The following is a 20986-nucleotide window of genomic DNA, read 5'->3' on the forward strand; positions in this document are numbered from 1 at the left end:
ACCTTCCCTACACATGATGTCAGTGAGATGGGGCGGAGGTTGTCCAAGCTCGGCGGTTTACCGGGCTTTGGGATGAGTATGACCTTCGCCACTTTCCATTGTTCCGGTACAATTCCCTCCTCCCAAATGCGATTTATCTCATTTGTGAGAAACTCGACTGATTCATCCTCTAGGTTTCTGAGAGCCTTGTTGTTAATGTGATCAGGGCCGGGTGCCGACCTACCATTGAGGTCATGTAGGGCGCGGCGGATTTCACTGACTTGGAAAGGCTCGTCCAGCACGGAGTTCGGCTTCCCTTTGTACACTGGGTATGGCGCCTCATCGGCAACAGTTTTGAGCGGCAGGTACTTCTTAGCTAGCGTCTCCAGCACTTCTGCTTCCGAAGACGACTTCTTGGCTTCGTGTAGCGCTTTAGCGAGGACACTTTTCTGGTTTGATTTGGTGCCCGAGTCGTCGAGCAAATGTTTCAGAAGATTCCACTTCCCTCCCGTGCGCATCTGCCCGTCGATTGAATTGCAAATTTCGTCCCATTGCTGCCTAGACAAGGCTTGGCAGTGCTCCTCTATCTGTCTGTTGATCTCGGCTATCTTTTTCCTGAGCTTGCGATTCAAGCGTTGGCTTTTCCACCTCTCGAGGATTGATTGCTTGGCCTCGAGTAGGTGTGCTAGCCTGCTATCCATTTTGTCTGTCTGCAGATCCGTTTCTATGATTTTGGTGGTGGAGCAGACGTCTTGCAGAATTAGTTCGGACCACTGGGCGAGGCTCTCGGGCTTTTCTCCACGGGCGGCGCGGGCCTTGCGAACCTCACGGAATTTGTCCCAGTCAGGGACCGAGAAGGCCTTTTTTCTTTTCTGCTCCACTTGTAGGCTGGTGGCCGTGATGTAATGATCGCTACCGAGGTCTATGAGCAGATTCGAGCACACGGCTGAGCCAGCGTTTCTAACAAAGGCGAGATCCGGGACAGAGTCCCTGGTCGAGGAGGTGCCGAGTCTGGTGGGAAAGGCTGGGTCCGTCATTAGAAAAAGTCCCGCATCTCCCGCCTCCTGCCACAGGCTTCTGCCCTTGACCGTATCGTGCGGGTAGTTACAAGCGTGAAAGGGTGCGTTGAATTCGCCGGCCACAACCAGTGGAGAGTTTCCGGCGAGTTTCGTTGCCCTAGTGATGATGGTTTTGAAACGTTGTCTGTGATCGCTCGGGCTGCTGTATACGTTAAGTATAAAAATGCTGGAGATGTTGGATTGACTTGGGATGACTTCGACTAGGGATGTCTCCGTCTCGCTAGGCCGGACCCCTAGATCGTGTGCGACGAAAGTGAACTTGCTGCTGACTAATGTACAGATTCCTCTGCCGTCCCCACGGAGAGCAAGAGCTTTGTATCCCTGTAGTGAAACTTGATCAGTCATCGTTTCTTGCAATAATATAACATGTGGCTTTTCTTTGTGAGTGCGAACAAACTGCTGCAGGGTGCATCTTTTATGGTGGAGTCCCCTGCAGTTCCACTGCCAAATCCTAAATTGAGTGTGTGGCCCCATCCTTGCTGTATAGAGCGCCTTCCGGCGTTGCTACTAGGGTCTCGAAGGAGGGAGGTCCGGGGACGTGCAGTGGTGGCGGCGTAGGTACCGACGCGCCATCCGGCATGAAAACGGGACGTACGCGGGTCGACTACCTGATGTCCATTTCCTGCACCTTGGGCACTATTTCTGGCATTCTGTTTTCCAAGCATCGAATTTTGACGTTTTGCGCGTCTATCTTCTTATCCACTACCAAAAGTCGCTGATCCACTGCAGAGAGTCGTTCGTTAATCTTCTGGATCTCGAAGCAGATGGAATTCAACATTTCTCTGATTTCCGACTTGGCTTTAGCCTGTACATTTTCGGGCATGCTGGGAACGGCCTTTCTTTTGGCTGGGTTTCCCGGGTGGCTCGCCTCCACGACCATGGGAACGTCTGCAAGTTGGGGAGACGGAGTCGATATCGGAGATAGTATAATAACGCTGGTGCTGGTGGCGCTGACGGCACGATGTCCATATAACTCTAATGTCCCTATAACTGCAATCACCATGATATTCAATTAGGATAACCCTCACATTGCAGACATGACTCATCAAATAAAGACGAGGACACCTAAGCACTTCATCATCATCATCATAATCATCATCAACCTATTTTTATGTCTACTGCAGGACAAAGGCGATCTCCATTTGCCCCTGTCTGGCGCTGATTCCAACTTGCGCCTGAAAATTTCTTCATCACCCCATCTAATTTTCTGCCATCCTCGACTGCGCTTCCATTCTTTCGGTACCCATTCTGTAACTCTAATGGTCCACCGGTTATCCATCCTACGCATTACATGGCCTGCCCAGCTCCATTTTTTTCTCCTAATGTCAATTAGTATATTGGCTATCTCCGTTTGTTCTCTGATCGACACAGCTCTCTTCCTGTGTCTTAACGTTAGGCCTAACATTTTCTGTTCCATTGCTCTTTGTGCGGCCCTTAACTTGTTTTCGAGCTTCCTTGTTAACCTGCAAGTTTCTGCCCCATATGTTAGCACCGGTAGAATGCAATGATTGTACACTTTTCTTTTCAACAACAGTGGTAAACTACCAGTCAGGATATGATTTTGCCTGCCGTATGAACTCCAACCCAATTTTATTCTTCTATAAATTTTCTTCTCATGATCAGGGTCCGCTAGGAGTAGTTGACTTAGATAAACGTACTCCTTTACACATTCTAGAGGCTGACTGGCAATCCTGAATTCTTGTTCCCTGGCCAGGCTGTTGAACATGATCTTTTTCTTCTGCATAATGATCTTCAACCCCAATCTTATAATTTCTGGGTTAAGGTCCAGAATCATTTGTTGTAAATCGTCCCCATTGTTGCTGAATCATACAATGTAATCTGCAAACCGAAGGTTGCTGAGATATTCGCCGTCGATCCTCAATCATATGCCTTCGGAGTCTAAGGGCTCGAATATTTCTTCTAACCATGCAGTGAATAGCATTGCGGCACTTTTTATGAGTTGTCAATGTGAAAACAATAATCATCCAATTGAACGCCGCTGAGGTCTCCTTCGAGTTTTGCGCTGCGAGTAATCTACCATAGCGGTACGCGCTGTCCGAGCCGGCAGGCAGCAGCAGCCTGTGGTGCGAACACCGCATGTAGCCTTTGCCCTGCGCGAGGAGACTGCGGAAGCAGCAGCGGCCACCAAGGCTGACAGGCGTGCACAGCCGCTAAGCGCAGGGGGCGTGAGAGAGAGAGAGAGATACGGTCCGCGCGCTGGCTTCCGAGAACGAGAAGGCGGCTCCTGCACGCGCTTGTTATGCGACTGCCTCGCTGACGACAACTCATCTCTCACCGCGGTGTCGCGTTGCCGTATCTTCTCCGTTGAGGTGCGCTGGTGAAGTGACGTCACTAGGGTGCCTCGATGCCAGCGCCGCCGTTCAGGGTGGTGCCATCCTTTGACCGCACCCGCGCCGCCGCTTTCTCGCTGCGACGCCATCTTGAGTCACAGCAAGCGGTTGCAAGTGCTTGGTACCGGTGCTTAGTTCGAGACACAGTGCACGCGGATGCTTCGCTGACGCTTCTACTTGATGGACAGTGTTCAGCCACATGAATGACAAGCTTGTCAAGTGCACCGAGTCGACATGACGGGCTGTTGTGTTCCCAAGTGCACCGGATCGACGCGTAAAGGGCTTCGTTGCTTACGCTTCCCCCGTGACCCAGAGCGAAGGAAGAGATGGGAAGCCCAAGTAAAGCGGTATCACTGGAAGGCAACGGATAGCTCCTACATTTGCGAGGTAAGTGTCAAGAAAGTTTAGACTACCGCATCGTGTTTTTCATTTAAATAAGAAAGTATTCTCTGATCCTCGCTCACGTACCTACGTTCGCTCACGAACTAAGCACTGCACCGATGCTGTCTGAGTAGCCTATGGTTTGCGAGCGCGCGTCGCATAGGCTTTTGCCGTTTTGATCGGCGCAGTCTATGCGAGTAGTACCCTTATTTTAAGGACTGACGAAAATGCTTCGCCGCGAAATAGCCTTACATTAGCTACAAATCGTCATGTAAACCACCTATTTTACTTATTCACGGGAAGCACACATCGTGTGTCTCTTGTTTCTTTTTTTTCCCTCAGTTTCTTTTTTCGCTACTGGTTATTTGGGAGTAAAGAACGCAGTGCTTCTTCTGGGGAGAGCGGCTGTTGTGTACGTGGCAAGCGAAGCATTGTGATTTTCTCTATTCTCAGCAGATATCTTGTGGATCTCAGGTTGTTAGGTTATAAAGCTGATTTTTAGACGAATATATTTGTAGCGTGGTGCTCGTAAGCCGATGGTCATTCGTGCTCATTCCCGATCGTAGGGGGTACTGTGACGGTCTTTAAATGCCTGTGCACGGTATGCCCAGGTGCAGTAGAGTTAAGGGGCATCATGGGACCAAAATGTTTCGGCGCTTTCTGGCATGGTGTCTGTTGTAGCCTGTGCATTTCTTCGAAACGTGTGAAGCGAGCTAATACAGCATTACTTCTGCGAAAATTTATTTCTAAGCACTGTAATGGGTTCTCTGTATTTACAAGACAACTTTTCATATCAATAATCACTTTTGTTGTTTTACTTGTACTTGTAAACACTTTGAAGAGGACCAGTACGAGGGAAATCGACAGGATGGGCGCCGTCTGTTAAAGTCAACAGCCCTACATCATCATGGACTATATTTTCGAAGTGAAAAACATTGCTAATCTGTATTTGACTGTCTTAGTTTCATTTACGGTTTTTGTACGCGATATGTATGCAGTGTTGTTTATTTTTTCAATGTAGTTATCAGTGTTCTAATGGTTATTTATAAAATGTGCTGTACTCACCATCGATGTGTTTGGCTGATGCGACGTATTCATGGTAGCTGATGTATTCTGGCTGGATATCTTGATTAATATTACCCGCGGTTCCGTTTTCTTGTTTGCATTCTTGTTTTCGATTTATATTGTGTGTAATAAGGTCGATGTACTCACTTGAACCCCCCCCCCCCCCCATGTAATGAATAAATAAAAAAAAAACTCTCACTATCCCGAATTGTGTGTCGAGCCTACCTTGCGAATTTTTTTTTAATCTCGTCTTTCAACATAACCTTCAGGCGCCACACAGTAGAGCACTGCACGGGCCGATTTTTGCGGCCCGGGCCCGGTCCGGGCCCGCTTTTACATTGGGCGGCCCGCCCGAGCCCGATCAAAACTTTTATGGCGAGACCCGGGCCCGGCCCGGGCCCGGAAATAATCTACGTTACCGGCCCGGCCCGCCACCCCTTTACCTTAAGCCCGAGCCCGGCCTGAGACCGAAAAATACATGTTTGTCAGAGTTGAGAAGCCCGAGAATAACTCGCAGAAAGCCCGAGCCCGGCCCGGGCCCGCGTCTAAAAACCCGAGCCCGGCCCGGGCCCGGGTCAAAAAGCACACGCCGTGCCCGAGCCCGGCCCGAGCCCGTGAAAAAACTGCTCTACCCTGCCCGGCCCACGGGCCGGGCCGGGCCCGGGCTTTCGGGTAAGCCCGAGCCCGTGCAGTGCTCTACCACACAGTACATATAATTTTTCATGTACATATCTCTTTCATGATTGATTGTACTAGACATTATAAGTAAATGTATTTTGTGCATCGTTTGGATTCTTGTGTGTACTACGCAAGATTGACACAGACAAGTTATGTTACATGTTTCTCTACAGCACTTACTAAACCTTATTTTCACATCGCAGTTATATTTACACCAGCTTAATCCTGTCAGCACACAGTTTTGTGGGCAAAAAAAAAGCAAAATTGCGCGTAGATATCGTCAAATAATTGCAACGAACGCGAAAAGCACGCGCAACGCAAGGGAAACTAACCGCCGTGCGCGAATGGCTGGCTACGGTAAAGGAGGCGTGACGTGTAAACCAAAGTACAACAGCGAAAAAGAAAAACTTCCACAGACAGGGGGTCGCAAACCTTATATACCAAGTATCGAAGCGCAAAAAAAAAAAATAGTGCGTATTTCAAACATACACACGGCATATTAAATGTAAATTGAATTAGGCAACTTGGGGCATGTTCCCGGCGCCATACATTTACGTCTTGCACCTTCGACGAGTTAACAGCTATTGGTCATAAAGATGTGCAGATGCGATACCGATAAAAAAATCCTCATCAAGGCAAAGCACTTGGAAGTGCGCCGGGAGTAACACTATTTATGAACGCAAGCGTAGCTGAGTCTCAGCTCGTGTGGGGTTTTCTCCACCCTGGACGGCGGCGCTGGGCATCGAGGCACCCTAGGCGTCACGGCGATGCCCCCCCCCCCGCTCGCGCGACACTGTTTCGGCCGCCCTGCTCCGTCGAGTCACGCTCTTGACGTGGCGTCACAGCCCATGGGAATTTAGGTGCTGTTTCCCTTCTACAAACCCCGGCTTTGTTGCTCAACGCACCATTTGATGCTCTCGCATCAAGAAAACGTCATGCGAGACACACGTTCTCGCCGTACTTTAGTGCCTGATTTCGTATGGCGTTCGTTAACACATGGTGCCTAGGATGTCCCTACGTTTTGTCTTCTAAGATCACATTGTTGATAAAGCCTAACCACTCCGATATTTTTTGAACATTTCGGGTAAACACGCGCGTCGAGTTCAGAATGTCGTCACGATCAACGATGCCAAACGCGGCGGTGCTACGCGCCGTGGGCGCGCCACAAAATAAAAAAAAAAAAAACAATGCCGTGCGCATCTCCGGGCCTTTCCGGTACCGCCACCGGTCGTCATGGCGTCACCAGGGTGCATCTGGTGATGTCAACGGGGGCGACGATGTCAATTGGTCGAGCAAGAACCTACGACTTCCGGTTAGTCTGCTAGCAGGTACAGTCAACCACAAAAGTTTGCGGACCACGCGAGCGCGTGGCCAAGAGCCTCTTCGCGACACTTCCGCTACGTCACCAGCGATCGACAGCAGCGCTACGTTGAAGACGCATCCCTCCTTAAATCTATGGCCTGTCTATTTTCGCACTGTGCGCAAATATTTTCTACCTATCTCTTTCAACGTGACGCGCTCTTTGTTAGCCAGGGCTACTTGCTTATATTTTGAGAGCAGAATATCAGTACAAGTAATCAGACAGCGTATTCTTCGGCTGTTATCAGTTCCATTTTCGCGTAGCCACGCTGTTTTTTTTTTCGTGAGTGCGTGAGTGAGCGGTGAGGCAGCCATGGGACACAGATGCTTAGTCAGTAGGCAGAATTTTTCCGTTCCTCCCCCATCGCTAAGTGACAGTAGCGGCCAGGATTTGATCGCCTGCGCCCAGGTTTTGCTGCGCAAAGCCCGAACCACCACGCTGCTATACTGGTTACATTTAGAAAAATAAGAAATAATCGGGTGCGATGACTCTTTTTATAACCCTTTGCGACACGGCGTCCTCGTTTGGGGACTCGAACTTCGGAGGCGCGTCCCACGCCACGTGTTTCTTCAAATGACCTAAAACTCAGTGTGCACATTCGTGTCCGCTTCCTGATGGGACAACTAGCGGTCAGTTAACTTCATTGTCCTGCGTATTGCTGCAGATGATCACTTTGCTGGAGACACTACCATGTTAGACAATCGTTCGACGTGCCGCGTTCCAAGACCAACGTCAAGAGTATTTTTTTTCTCAGGTCGACACGAATACAACCGAAAAAGCAAGTGTGCATGCGTTTCGGGCCTAATAGTTGATTCTTTTTATGCAAGCATTGAAGCTGACGGATTTCAGAATAATTAGATAATGCGTTATACGCTAATTAATTTTTTTTACTGAAACTCGCACAAAACAGCACATTGCTTCGTCTTCTTTCTTGGAATGTAATAGTGAGTGTCTTGAAATGATGCCATGCGCATTTGACGCATTTGCAGACAGTGCATCATAATTCGTGTCTGAAGGGGATGAATTTATTCACAAGACATTTACAGAAGTGTCATGAAACATAGGTCTCTCAATGATCTAGTAGGAAGTGAAATGTCCGCCGTTTTCTAGCACCTTATTGATGCGTGTGGGCTTCGACTCGTACAAAGATTCAGTAATCTCCGGTCGACCGCGCAGGCTTTCCCATTCTTGTGCGATCGCTTGCCACAGCGTATCGGCCGTGCGGCCGCGGTTGGCTCGTGTGGACAGCCGTTTCTTCAACATGCCCCAGACATTTTCTATGGGATTCAAGTCGGCGCCACATGGAGGCCACTCAAGCTGGCAAACAGCATGTTCATCTAGCAATGACTGGACGATACGTGCTTTATGGATCGGGCTGCGGTCGTGTTGAAAAAAATAGCAGCCGTCGCTGAAGGGACCGTCCAGCGCATACGGAACGAGGTGTCTAGTGATGACGTCGCAGTACCGTGACGCAGTGAAGGGCCCTTCCAGACGCACAAGGGGACCAAGGCCATCTTTTCTGATTGCTCCCCACACGCTCACGGAACACCGTCCACTGGATAGAACACTCTGTGTGTAATTAGGCAGATATCTGCAAGAAATAGCATACAATTGGGTTCCAGCGGCGCGTCTAAAAATGTTGTGATTCCTCTTGCGTATGAACTTTATAATGCTGTTATAGAGTTGCAATAGAAAACGTGCAAACATCATTAGATAGTACTGAAAGACCCACTGGCAGCTTTTAATTAGCTTCAGAGTAAGTAGTACTATGAAACAATCGTTAATGTTTTCAGCATAATACCACTACAGAAAAATCTCGTAATGTCCAAAAGCTCATTTTACGTGAAACATGTTGTGATGCAGAATTAGCTTCGTGAATTAACTGCCAATGCACTGTAAACACACCTGCAGTTTAGTGGACGCCAAACCCGCTTCCGTTGGTCCCAGCGCGTGGAAAAAGTTGACTCGTCGCTAAAGATGACATCGCCCCATTTCTCTGTTGTCCAATCTTTCATTGCTGTAGCGAACATGAGTCGTTCTTGTAGCTGGCTGTCTGAGAGGCAGGGCTTCTGTGCTGCTACGAAAGACTGCAGGCCAAGCTCACTCAGCCTTCTTCTTACAGTCTCAGACGATACAGTGAGCGAGAGCGCTTCTCGGATATCCTCTGCACTTTGAAAAGAATCAGCCACGATGGCGGCCGTAATCAGGCGGTCCTCTTCCTCAGTCGTGGCCCTTGGACGCCCACTGCGCTCCATATCTGTGAATCTGTCATCGTCGCGGAAAGCTTGAATAATCCTATTCACGGCAGTCCGGCTCCTGTTGGTTCGGCGGCAGATTTCGCGCTGAGGTATTCCCTCTATAAATAAACGCACAATGTGCCTTCTTTCGTCAAGTGGAACACGCAGCGGCATCTTTCCAAATAGGCAATCACCACGTGGCCTGAAGCAAGTCTACTACGTTTTCAGCGACTGATGCGAAGATGCGCCTATGTGTGAAAGAAAACTTTCTATGCATCCGCTTTTTCTTTTTTTTTTTTTTGATGACAGTGAAACACCTCCCTACCCTTTCTCTCAAGACGCAGAAGCAGCAACACTCATTGGACCAAGATGCTGCCAACCAAAGTGCGCCAGTAAACGTCGCGTAAAAAAATCGTCGCAGCGCTTCGTGAAACTTATCTACCCACTGGCACACCAGTCGACAAAGGTTGCAGTGATTGCTCCGATACTGCTATCAAGCCAGATATGTGGCGGTCTTATCGCAGACAGCGCTCTGCGTCAACACAACGAACTAACAATGTCATGCACGGGAATAAAAAATTAACAGGCAGGCGAGTACCAAGAGGGCTCATATCCGGGAGAGCGCCCCTGTCGCCGCTAGGTGGCGTACCGCTAGGTGGCGCGGATAGGCAGTCTGGCACGCGCTCGCGTGGTCCGCAAACTTTTGTGGTTGACTGTACGCGCGCTCCCTGCTCTTCCTCGTCGTGTTGCTCTCTTGTGTGCACTTGCGAATAGGTAATTACAGTCCGCAACTAAGTGTCAAGTCGCTCACCTTCCAATATGGTGGTGCATAGCGGTCTGATTATCTTCACGATTATCTTCACAGTGTTGGCCTTTCTAGACGTGCGCGCAACACAGGGTCGATAGCGGCACGCTTAGCACAAGCATGGGCCGGCACGGCAGCAACAGCGGGTAGCCGACAAGCGCAGCGCAAAGTCGCGGCTAAGGACTGTACACGTTATCAGCACGGTAACACGCCGCACGCCGTTTGTCATTCGCGAGCCGTCGTTCGACGGCGGTTTTGCTCGCGAACGGCGATATTTTTTTGGCGTAGAGAGGATGGAAGCGGAACCCATTTATGCGGCTGACTCAGCGCCGCTGATCGCTCAACGACGCTGATATTGTCGTTAGGCCTTTTCCGGTTCACTTCAAAGCTAAAGCGGACGGCGCTTAGGAATGAATTACCGACGCTCACAAGCCGCAATATTTTCTTACCGTTGTTGTCGCTCTTCGCAATAATTGAACACAAAGAAGAAAATACGCTTATATTAGCGGCGCCGTCGGCTGCGATGGAAGCACAGCCGAGCGGGTCGTTCGTCGTCGGTAGCCGTGCACTGCAGCTGCGCTCGACATGTATCGGAGTTCTCGTTCGTGTTTAACGTTTGACAGTGGATATCGTTTTATAGCGAAGCTATTTACCTCTACTAACCAACGGTTCTTTCGTGTGGCCCGCAAAAAACTGATAAGGTCCCTGTTAAAAAAATAAAAAGTACAAAACAAGCATCAAAATCACATGGCAGGTGACAAGGTCCCTATTATGAGCTGAAGGCACAAAAAGAGCATATCTTCCGTGCCATATCTTCGCCACGCACAAACCGGTCTTCCCGCACAACCGAGCGCTTGTTTTCCAAGAAACAAAATTACTGAAGAATAAAATTGGGTTGGAGTGCATATTGCCAAATCCTGACTGGGAGCTTACCACTGTCGTTGAGGAGAAAAGTGTACAATCATTGCATTCTACCAGTACTAACATATGGGGCAGGAACTTGGAGGTTATCAGAAAAGCTCGAGAACAAGTTAAGGACAGCACAAAGAGCGATATGGAACGAAAACCGTGGGGCCTAACGTTAAGAGACAGGAAGACAGCGGTGTAGATCAGAAAGCAAACGGGGATAGCCGATATTCTATTTGACATTAAGAGAAAAAATGGAGATGGGCCGGCCATGTAATGCGTAGGATGGATAACCGATGGACCATTAGAGTTACAGAATGGATACCAAGAGAAAGGAAGCGCAGTCGAGGACGTCAGAAAACTAGGTGAGGCAATGAAAGTATGAAATTTGCTGGCGCAAGGTGAAATCAGCTAGCGCAAGACAGGGGTAATTCGAGATCACAGGGAGAGGCCTTCGTCCTACAGTGGACATAAATATAGGCTGATGATGATGCTATTGTATCACTAGCCTAGCTTCTCGGATTCTCGGATGTCCGTCGAAGAATCCCCATGTGCTATCGAGAGAGAGCCTTATAACAAAATGCAGGGAAGAGCAAAATTTAGCACAACTTGCACTGAAGGCGCAATGCTAAAGAGACAGCGGAGCTGATGGGCACCTAGCTAGTCCTGACTTTTGGGCTAGGACTACCAAGTCATCCCCAGTCCCCCCCCCCCCCCCCCGTCAAGTGCAAGCACTAGTCATGTCATCCCCAGTCAACGGCAAGCACTACCAAGTAATCCCCATGATATTCCGGAATTTATTGGGTATCGCTCGATTATCTATTAGCTAATAATTGGCTATCGATTGGCTATCGCAAGGTACTGGCTAATATTTGGGCTAGGCTAAGCACTACCAAGCCATCCCCAGCATTTCGCGGAACTTATTGATTATTTGTCGATTTTCGAATAGCTATTAATTGGCTATCACAAGGTATTGGCCACGTATTTGGTCTAGGCTAAGCTCTACCAAGTCATCCCCAGCATTTTCCGGAATTTATTGATTACTGATAGATTATTGTTTAGCTATTGATTGGCTACCTACCCTATTGCAAAACCCAGTATCCAGTGCCCAGTGCCATGCCTGATTATGGGCCCAGTGGCGCGCGCTGGATACTGGGACGCTGGCAAGGCGCGGCATACTGGGAGGCGCTGGGCGCGGGGTACTGGTGCGAAATACCGCTCTAGAGCGATAAATACGTGGTGCCTGGCTACTTTATATATTTTTTTCGAATACAGAAAGAAACAGAGAACGTTGTAATGCAATAAAAAAAGAAAAAAAGCAAAAGAAAAAAAATGTGCGAGGATTCGAACCTCCGCCCTACAGATCCCAATCCCAGTATCTTACCACTACGCCACGACCATCGATCATTACCTCTTCATATTTTGCCATGTCAACGCGCAGACACAGTTGTAGCTTTGCACAGACGTCTCGCACAGACATGGTAGATGCGATATCGCCTTCAACTAAAACTTACGCCTCTATCAGAACGAAAAAGTTGTTGTCCGTATTGCATAGTATGCCTGGAAGTGCTGCACCACTAAATTGCTTTTGCGATGGGTATATTTTAACAACGAAAAAAGCCTTAAATGAACCGCCGACCCGGAATGTTGTACGGGCCGTTACTGCCGATTTTGACAGCCGTTTCGTATTCTTCGCGCATAGGTAATGCAACATTTCCACAGCTCGACTATGCTTTTCAATCGACCCGTATGTATAGGCACATATCTCCGTAAGAGAAGCGGTGGGTTAATGCGGCTGACAACCTTCGGCGACAGCACATATAGGTATGTTTATAACGTCATATCGGCGCTCATCGCTTGTTATGCTGACACTGTACACAGGAAAGAATGGTCTGTTTAAGAACACCGATGGGAAAGGTGAACTGCAGAGTTATTTCTCCTCGTTAGATTTGTTGATTCCTCAGCCCAGATAGAGTGTAGACGAACTCGGTGGGTACGTACGGTAGGCTTAACCTTCGGTTGAAACGAACGATCTCGGTGTGGGTACCGAGCGGATGCGAAAATGTTTGTACTTGAGCTTCAGAGCCTTTTAGCTATTATTTTTAGTACAGCAGGGAAAGTGGAAGCGCACGAATCACCGCAGCTTTGTTGTCGGTGCGATAATATCAATCAGCGGCAGGCTTTCTGAGGTCCGTTCGAACGCGTCTGAACGGCTGCTCGGTTTCGTGTCGACTGTAGAACACTGCGACAACTCGCAGTCATCGATTGCGTACAAACTACTAGAAAACGAGGCGTTATCTGCGTTTGCGTGAATTCGTTCACGAATGCAGCTATCCGCACAGTCAAAAGGGAAATGTACAAAGCGAAAGTGATCTGAAGTGTCGCATATGCATGGGCTAGCATCACGCACCTTTATTCCTAGCTGCAACACCACCGACATGAAATAGACATTTATGATCCCAACTTATAGGGCTATATTTAGGACAGGGGATGTGCATAAAATTGTATCAAGCATTTAATCTTCAACAGTGCCTATACTCCGGCAGTGCGGCACAAACGAAACCAGCGCAGTCTCCAGTGCGAGCCAGCGAACTCCAGCGCGTGTACAGCGCACACCAGTGCGCCCCAGCGTCATAGCAGTGAAACCAGCGTCTCGTCCAGTGTGACCCAGCACTTCTCCAGCGATCTCAGCAGTGTCGCAGTGACTCCCAGAGCGCCAGCGTCCCCAGTGACATCCAGTGTCGAAAAACGCGCTGGTTTCACACTGGAAGGCACTGGAAGACGCTTGTTTTTGCAATATGGTATTGGCTATCGCAAGGTATTGGCCACGTATTTGGTCAAGCTAAGCAATACCAAGTCATCCCCAGCATTTTGCGGAAATAATTGAATAGTGATCGATTATTGATTAGCTATTGATTGGCTATTTTATGGCTATCGGAAGGTATTGGCTACGTATTTGGGCTAGGCTAAGCACTATCAAGTCACCCCCATAATTTTCCGGAATTTATTGATTATTGATTGATTATCAATTAACTATTGATTGGCTATGGATTGGCTATCGATGACTGACTGAGTCCCAACCATGCTTAGCTAGCCTAAGCCAGGCTCAGCTTCGCTAGTTCACAGGGGTATGTGCCATTACGCTTGGACCCTTTCTGCACCACCGCCAGGATCGGCCCATATTATTTGTGGACGACTAACGGAATAACGGACATTCTTTAACAGCTCCGCTGTTAAAGAGCCACACATCTCTCCACCCGGATTCAAACCTACAGATTACCAGTTGAAAGTGTTACCTCTCGCACACTCCGGCAGCCTTACTGCAGATAATAGTACAATGTGCCAAGTGTGCGCCGGTGCCTCTAGCTGCGATATTAGGCTGATGCCGCGCTCTTCTTTGTCTACAAACTAGAAACAAACAATTAAGGTGAACCTAGTAGATGTAAAACGTAGCAATGAGAGAGAAGGATAAAATTCGGCAGATATGCTTAAGACTACTCACGTACGTACGTGTGGGAATGCGAAAACATTGTAACGCCTTTGGTGAAATGCCTGTTTCCGCGCGTACCTTTGTCGTGCAAGCTCTCGCCTGCGTTCTAACGGCGCCTCGGTAAGACCACCGAACTGAGTTATATGCGGACGACATCACCCTTTGAACAATGAAATTCCGTGGCACAGAAGGAGCAAACACTACAGGTGGCGGCAACGGCAATAGAAGATTTCGCTAGAAAAAGCGGACATCAATTTTGGAGTTGATGGCCACACCAACAAACAAGTCACCAAAGCTCGAATACGGGGCTTCTGGGTCCAAAATGACAACAGAGCCCACTATTATATTACTACGCTAAAGACCGTGGTCAAGCAAATTGCTATAATAATTTACCGCATCACACATCACAAGGAAGCGATGAAAAAAAAATGGCACTTTAAGACTTATTCAAGCTCTAGTCATGAGCAGGGTGGCGTATTCTCCACCATACCACACGCTCAACAAGAGCGAAGAGAGTCAAGTGAACTGCATCATTGGATGCACCCACAAGGCAGCGCTTGGACTGCTACATACGCGTAGTACATCAACTGAACGGCTTCTAGAGTTCGCAGTACTGTCATGAGTCACCGGCAAGACGTGTGATAATGTGAAAAAAGACGAAGACGCTGGCGAAGAAGCCGAGAAGGGAAGCACGTGAAGTGCGAGAGAAAAAAAAACAAGAAATAAAGAGAAAGGAGACACAGGCGATGATGAGCTGGTATTGCTGACGTGGTCGAGAAGCAGTTGCATCTCCGTATGTGCTCTGGACATGGGAGCCAGCAGCTTAGGGGACCACGGACCGGAGAGTGGACGTTCGCGAGTTGGCCAGCGACAACTCCAGACCCTGAGCCCCGACTGCGTCGCCGTGGCTGTGTTCCGCGTCCCCGGTCCAGCCCCACGCTGCGGTAATAAGTTGCTGTCCTTTGCCCCGAATGCAATCGCCAAGGCCACGTCAGCGACACAACGGCCGACTGGCGCAGACAGCGTCCTGTGCCACACGAATCTCGGCGCAAGAACGCATCCTCATCGCTCTCGACGGAGGTCGACGCCTACGCTGCGTCGGAATCACGCCGGCCAACGTCCTTTGCCACGCTGAGCCGGAGTCCGACACGACTGACGACGGTCAGAACGTTCCTTTGTTTGTGACTTCGAGTGGGTTAGTCGAGCGGAAGACCGCTGCTGCTTCTAATGTTACTTTGAGGTACTTGTTTGATTAGAAATGCCTCTGTCTGTACTTTGTCTAGTCTGCAATGACACGCTTCCAGAATCAGGCTCGTACCCTATGTGCACAGAGTGCGACTTTGGTTACCACCTCGGCGCATGCTCAGGCATGACTAAGACCGCGTTTAAGGCACAAGATGACGCGATGAAGAATAACTGGAAATGTCAGACGTGTGTTGTATTAGCAGCCCGAATTGCCGCTGGCGTGCGAAAAGAGAACCACGAACAAGCTTCAGGAGTTGAAAGGATGCTGTCTGAAATTAACAAGCAGTTGACGCAACTACGTGCCATTATGAATAAAGTTGAAGAACTCATGCTGCTGAAGCACACAGTAGGCAAATTAGAGCAAACTGTGCAGCATTTTTCGGATGTGTACGATCAAGTGCTGTCTACAATGAAAACACATTCTTTAGAAATAGCTGCTTTAAAAAAAAAGGTCGAAGAAGCTGAGGCAAACAACGGCAAAGAAGAAATTCCAAAACTGCGACAGCAAATTAACCAACTCGATCAGTATAGCAGGCACCAAAATTTGGAAATTCATGGACTTCCACACAGTGACAATGAAGTACTGTTTGACAAAGTAAACGACTTAGCGAAAACGCTGCAACTTGCCGAACTGTCTCGAGCAGATGTTGAACGTATGCATAGGCTTCCACCTAAACCAGGCAAAGTACCTGTAGTGCTCGTCCGTTTTGTATCCCGTGTCACGCGGGACGAATGGATGACAAAAATGAGTGATTTGAAAGCAAGGAAATCGAATGTTAACTTCCTTGATAATCTGACGCCAGAAAACAAGAAGCTTCTGTGGGAAATGAAGGTACGATGTCAGGAAAAGCATTACCAATTCGCTTGGCAAAGGGACGGCAAATTGTTCGTGCGCAGAGCTCAGGGCGAGCGCGCAATCCGTATTGCGTGCGAAGCTGATTTGAGTCTGATACGCTGACATTCTCGAGCCTTCCGGGCGTTATAGATTACTTTCTCTTCTCATGGCGGGTACATGCGCATCACCTTACTTTGACAGTTCTTTATTTACTTCTGCCGTAAATGCTTCATTTTTTTCTAAAAGACAAGTTATCTATCTTTCATTTAAATGCAAGGAGCCTGAAAAATAAATATATGGAAACTGAAACTTATTTGGAATCTTTAGAACATAAATTTGAAGTTCTTGCTTTTACTGAGACGTGGTTTACAAGCGCAAATGATATTATTCATTTTGATGGTTACAAATGTGAAGGTGTTTATCGTAAACACCGCCTTGGTGGTGGTACTTCACTTTATTTGAAAAACCATCTGTCCTACGAACTGCTGTCTGAATTCTCCTGCGTTACTGATTTCTATGAGTGTGTTGCTGTAAAATGTTGCAAATATCTAATTGCATCGGTGTACCGTCCCTCTTCAGGTGATCTTGATGAATTCACTCAATTCATTACCAAAACACTGGAATATGCATTTGACCTGAGTCTCCCGGTTGTCTTGATTGGCGATATGAACATTAACTTATTATCACCTACTGCTCACACTCAGCAATTCATTGACGTACTACATTCTTATAATTGCACTAACACAATTTGTTCGCCAACCAGAATAACGTCAGATTCTGAATCATTAATTGATATTTGCATAACGAACCACGATCCAAAGGATGTTTTTTCGGGAATTCTCACCTCTGATTTAAGCGATCATTTGCCAGTATTTTGTTTTTTTGCCACGACATGAAAACAAAAGAAGGCGTTCTCGATGTCAGCTTTCTTTCTGTCGTCACTTTAACGATGAGAATATGAGTGGTTTTCGCTCAATGATAGAGAACGCAGACTGGTCTAAAGTGTATAGTGAAAATGATCCGAATATTTCGTATGATACGTTTATTCAGATAATAAAGTCGTATTAGGATGATGCTTTCTCATTACAACAAATAAGGACCTACAAGAAAGCTAGGAAGCCGTGGGTAACTCGAGAGATGTATAAAAGAATGCAGAAACGTGACAAATTATTTGATACATTTAATCGGTACAGGGATCCTGCTATACTAAGTGAATACAAGAAAATAAGAAACAAGTTGACTTCAGACCTTAAAAAAGCTAGAAAAGGGTATTATGAACATATGCTTTCCACGGTATCAAACAATCCAAAGAAATTATCGAATGCAGTTCGCAGGTTAAAAGGAACCCATTATAACACAAACCCGAATACTCTAACGTTTGGCGATACTCAATACAGTGAAACTTTCTTGGCCAATAAATTCAATGATCATTTTTTACTTGCTGGTGGGTCCAGTAAAGAACCACTCTAGTGGTTCTTTACTGGCATCAAAAAAATTTCTAAACTACGAGTCCTCCAATTCCATTTTCCTATCACCTTGCACTGAAATGGATGTGTTTTCCGTTCTTAAGGCTTAAGGATACTGCAGAAGGGGCTGATGACATAAAAGCAGCACCAATCATATCTGTTGCTGATGCTGTCTCGGCTCCATTATGCCATATATGTAACAGTGCTTTCGTGAATGGCGTCTTTCCGGATGCTATGAAAATTGCCAAAGTGATTGTATTGCATAAGGGAGGCTCTGTCGCTGACTTAAATAATTACAGACCGATCTCCATACTACCTCTCTTCTCGAAAGTGCTGGAACGACTCCTAAAGTGCAGACTAACCAAATTTCTTAATAAAAATCACGCCCTTGTGGACCAACAGTTTGGCTTCCGTGAACACAGGTCTACTGAAATGGCACTTGTTAAGATCAAAGAAAAGTTCCTCAATAACATTGAGAACAAACTATATACGGTTGGTCTTTTCCGGGATATTAGAAAAGCTTTCGACTCCATTGAACACACCATTCTATTTAATAAACTGTCATACTACGGAGTTCGCGGAGTGGCCCTAAGACTGATTCAAGATTACTTCACTACCAGACAGCAATACACATGTTATAATGGGTTTTGTTCACGGAAGAAAGAAATTGCACTCGGTGTCCCTCAAGGGTCAATTTTGGGTCCACTATTCTTTATTCTATACGTAAACGATATTGTAAACATAGCGCTCACTCCAGATATAGTCCTGTATGCTGACGACACAAGTTTGTTCTTCTCAGGTGACAGCCTACGTGTGCTAGAAATCGCTGCTAATAATTGGTTAGATCAACTTTTAGTTTGGTTATCAGCGAACCAGCTACAGTTAAACGTCACTAAAACTAAATATGTGGTTTTTAAGCCTAGAAGTAGGCCTGATGACTGTGCTATTTGTGTCAAGTTCAATAGTTGTGTAATCGAGAGGACTTCAGCTTTTAAATTTTTAGGTGTACTTTTTGATGAGAACCTGAGTTTTACACCTCATGTAACGAAGATTCATTCTAGTATTTGTAGGTCAATAGGCATATTGTTTAGGATTAGATACCTTGTTCCTATTTGGTTGAAACGCCGTCTGTATTATGCTTTAATTCAATCCCACCTTAGTTATTGCCTGTTGGTATGGGGGACCACATTCCAATCAAATTTGGATCGGCTGATACGTCTCCAGAAACGAGCAGTTCACTGTGTTGAAAATCTTGGACCCCGTGATCACACGGCACCTTTTTTCTTGAAACCTGAACTTTTAAAAATTAATCAACTATACGAACTTAAGCTCGCTATATACATAAGAGGCGAACTCGAGAAAAATTCACTAATTTTTTATCAAAACAACTTCTCAAGTTACACCCAATACAATTTCAGGCATGACCATATTAGAGTTCCATTTTGCAGGACCAACTACGGTAAAAAACAACTAGCATACTTAGTCCCATCCTTCGTAAATGTACACCCTAACATGATCACTATTGCGCAAAACTTCAGATCATTAAACTGCTTTAAGAGTGCTATGAAAAAATATTTGCTTTCCCTTTCTGATTGACATAGGGCTAATTGGTTTTTTGTGTGTTTTATGTATAATTATTTTAAGTCGATTTCATATTGTGCTTGTATATATGTAAAACTTTTTTCGTATTCATACTACTCTGTTGGACCTAAGCTGTTACTACTTACACAGTTGCACCATGATTCTTGTATTTAATTGCACGTATGTTTGTAATATATGCTATGTATGCGCAATCCATGCCATTGATATGTGTGTATACTACTATATTTTTTGATATGATACCTTACCGTTGAGCAGTGTATGGGTGACAGGGCCTTCGTCAGGCAGACTATGTTCTGCCTTTAGCCTTGCCATCCAAGACCTTCATTGTGTCTGAATCAATGCTGAATAAAAAAAATATGTAGTGAGGGATTATTTGCTTATTTATCTGTATAGCTAGCTTTTTGAGTGTGTCTTGTGTGTATAGTGTTTACAGTGTGTTAGGATAGTTTGCTGTTTGTTTTTCATTATTACAATTTTTCTGTTCGAGATAAATGTTCTTCTAAATATTTGCTTTCTATCTCTGTTCGTTTCTGGAGCGCCGAAATTCGTGACAAGTACATGACACCTACAATGAACTTAGAGCGGCGGCCCGTCACATCTCAGCGAAATCGCCTCAGCCAAACTCCATCAGGCACATCCATTATGAAGAGGACCCCGCTTTACCCCCAACATTTAGATGAAGAATTGGGGGATGTGCACTGCGAAGCTCGTATGAAAATATCGGTAGCACCAATTCCTAGTAATATGAAGAAAGAACACAATAAAAAAAAAGAAATGAGAGTGTCAAATGGCTCTGGAAGAAGGTCGGAAAAGAACAAACGCGGCGGGATATAACCATCGTATAACGTGGCCACAGTAGTTAATAAATCAATCAATCTTTTTTTCTTATTTCACCTAAGGTTGTACAGATGGAGGTATACAGAAGGAGGTCCCATAGTAAAAACTGAATTCAGACTTCCTGTTCATGGTTAACATAAAATTTACAATGTCAAGAACGGTAGCTGAATGAGTACAATTGCGAAAATGATAAATAATGATACAGATATAAGTAAATAACGATATTAATAGACATCGGCGTATCGGCAGTGAGTAATATAGTGAAACTAGGTAAAACTAACATAGAACTGGAGGAAAAAGGAAAAAAAACATTAAAAAACAACTTAAGCAACATGTTGACGTACATAAGAACGGCAGGTCTAAAACGAAATTGGGTTATGTGTGTGACACTATGTCACATATATATCACGTAACAAAAAGTTTTCGATTCATGGAAAAACCTATGGGCTTTCTGGAGTTTTACGAGAAATTGTAATGTATTCCATGATGATATGGCTGCAAAGTGAACGGTCTGTTTGCCATAATTAGTACGTACTTTGGACAGAATGAAGTTATTAATCAACACGAAACGTGTTGGGTTGGTGTTCGTTAGAGATGACATAGGAAATAGCGACAATGGGACGTTGTCATTAGTTAGTTTGAAAAGAAAAGTGGCAAGGTAAAATAAGAT

General features: G+C 46.3%; 1 protein-coding gene across 1 annotated transcript in view; it reads right to left on the minus strand.

Moving 5' to 3' along the window:
• Positions 1-1662: 1662 nt before the first annotated feature.
• Positions 1663-20986, minus strand: part of LOC119459144 (uncharacterized) — a 70515-nt gene continuing 51191 nt past the window's right edge. Inside the window, exon 10 of the mRNA XM_049671606.1 lies at positions 1663-1946. Coding sequence (XP_049527563.1) covers positions 1663-1946 — 284 coding nt within the window. The remainder of the gene's footprint in view (positions 1947-20986) is intronic.

This window comes from Dermacentor silvarum, chromosome 7, assembly GCF_013339745.2.
Source record: "Dermacentor silvarum isolate Dsil-2018 chromosome 7, BIME_Dsil_1.4, whole genome shotgun sequence".
In the NCBI taxonomy this organism is placed as follows: Eukaryota; Metazoa; Arthropoda; class Arachnida; order Ixodida; family Ixodidae; genus Dermacentor; species Dermacentor silvarum.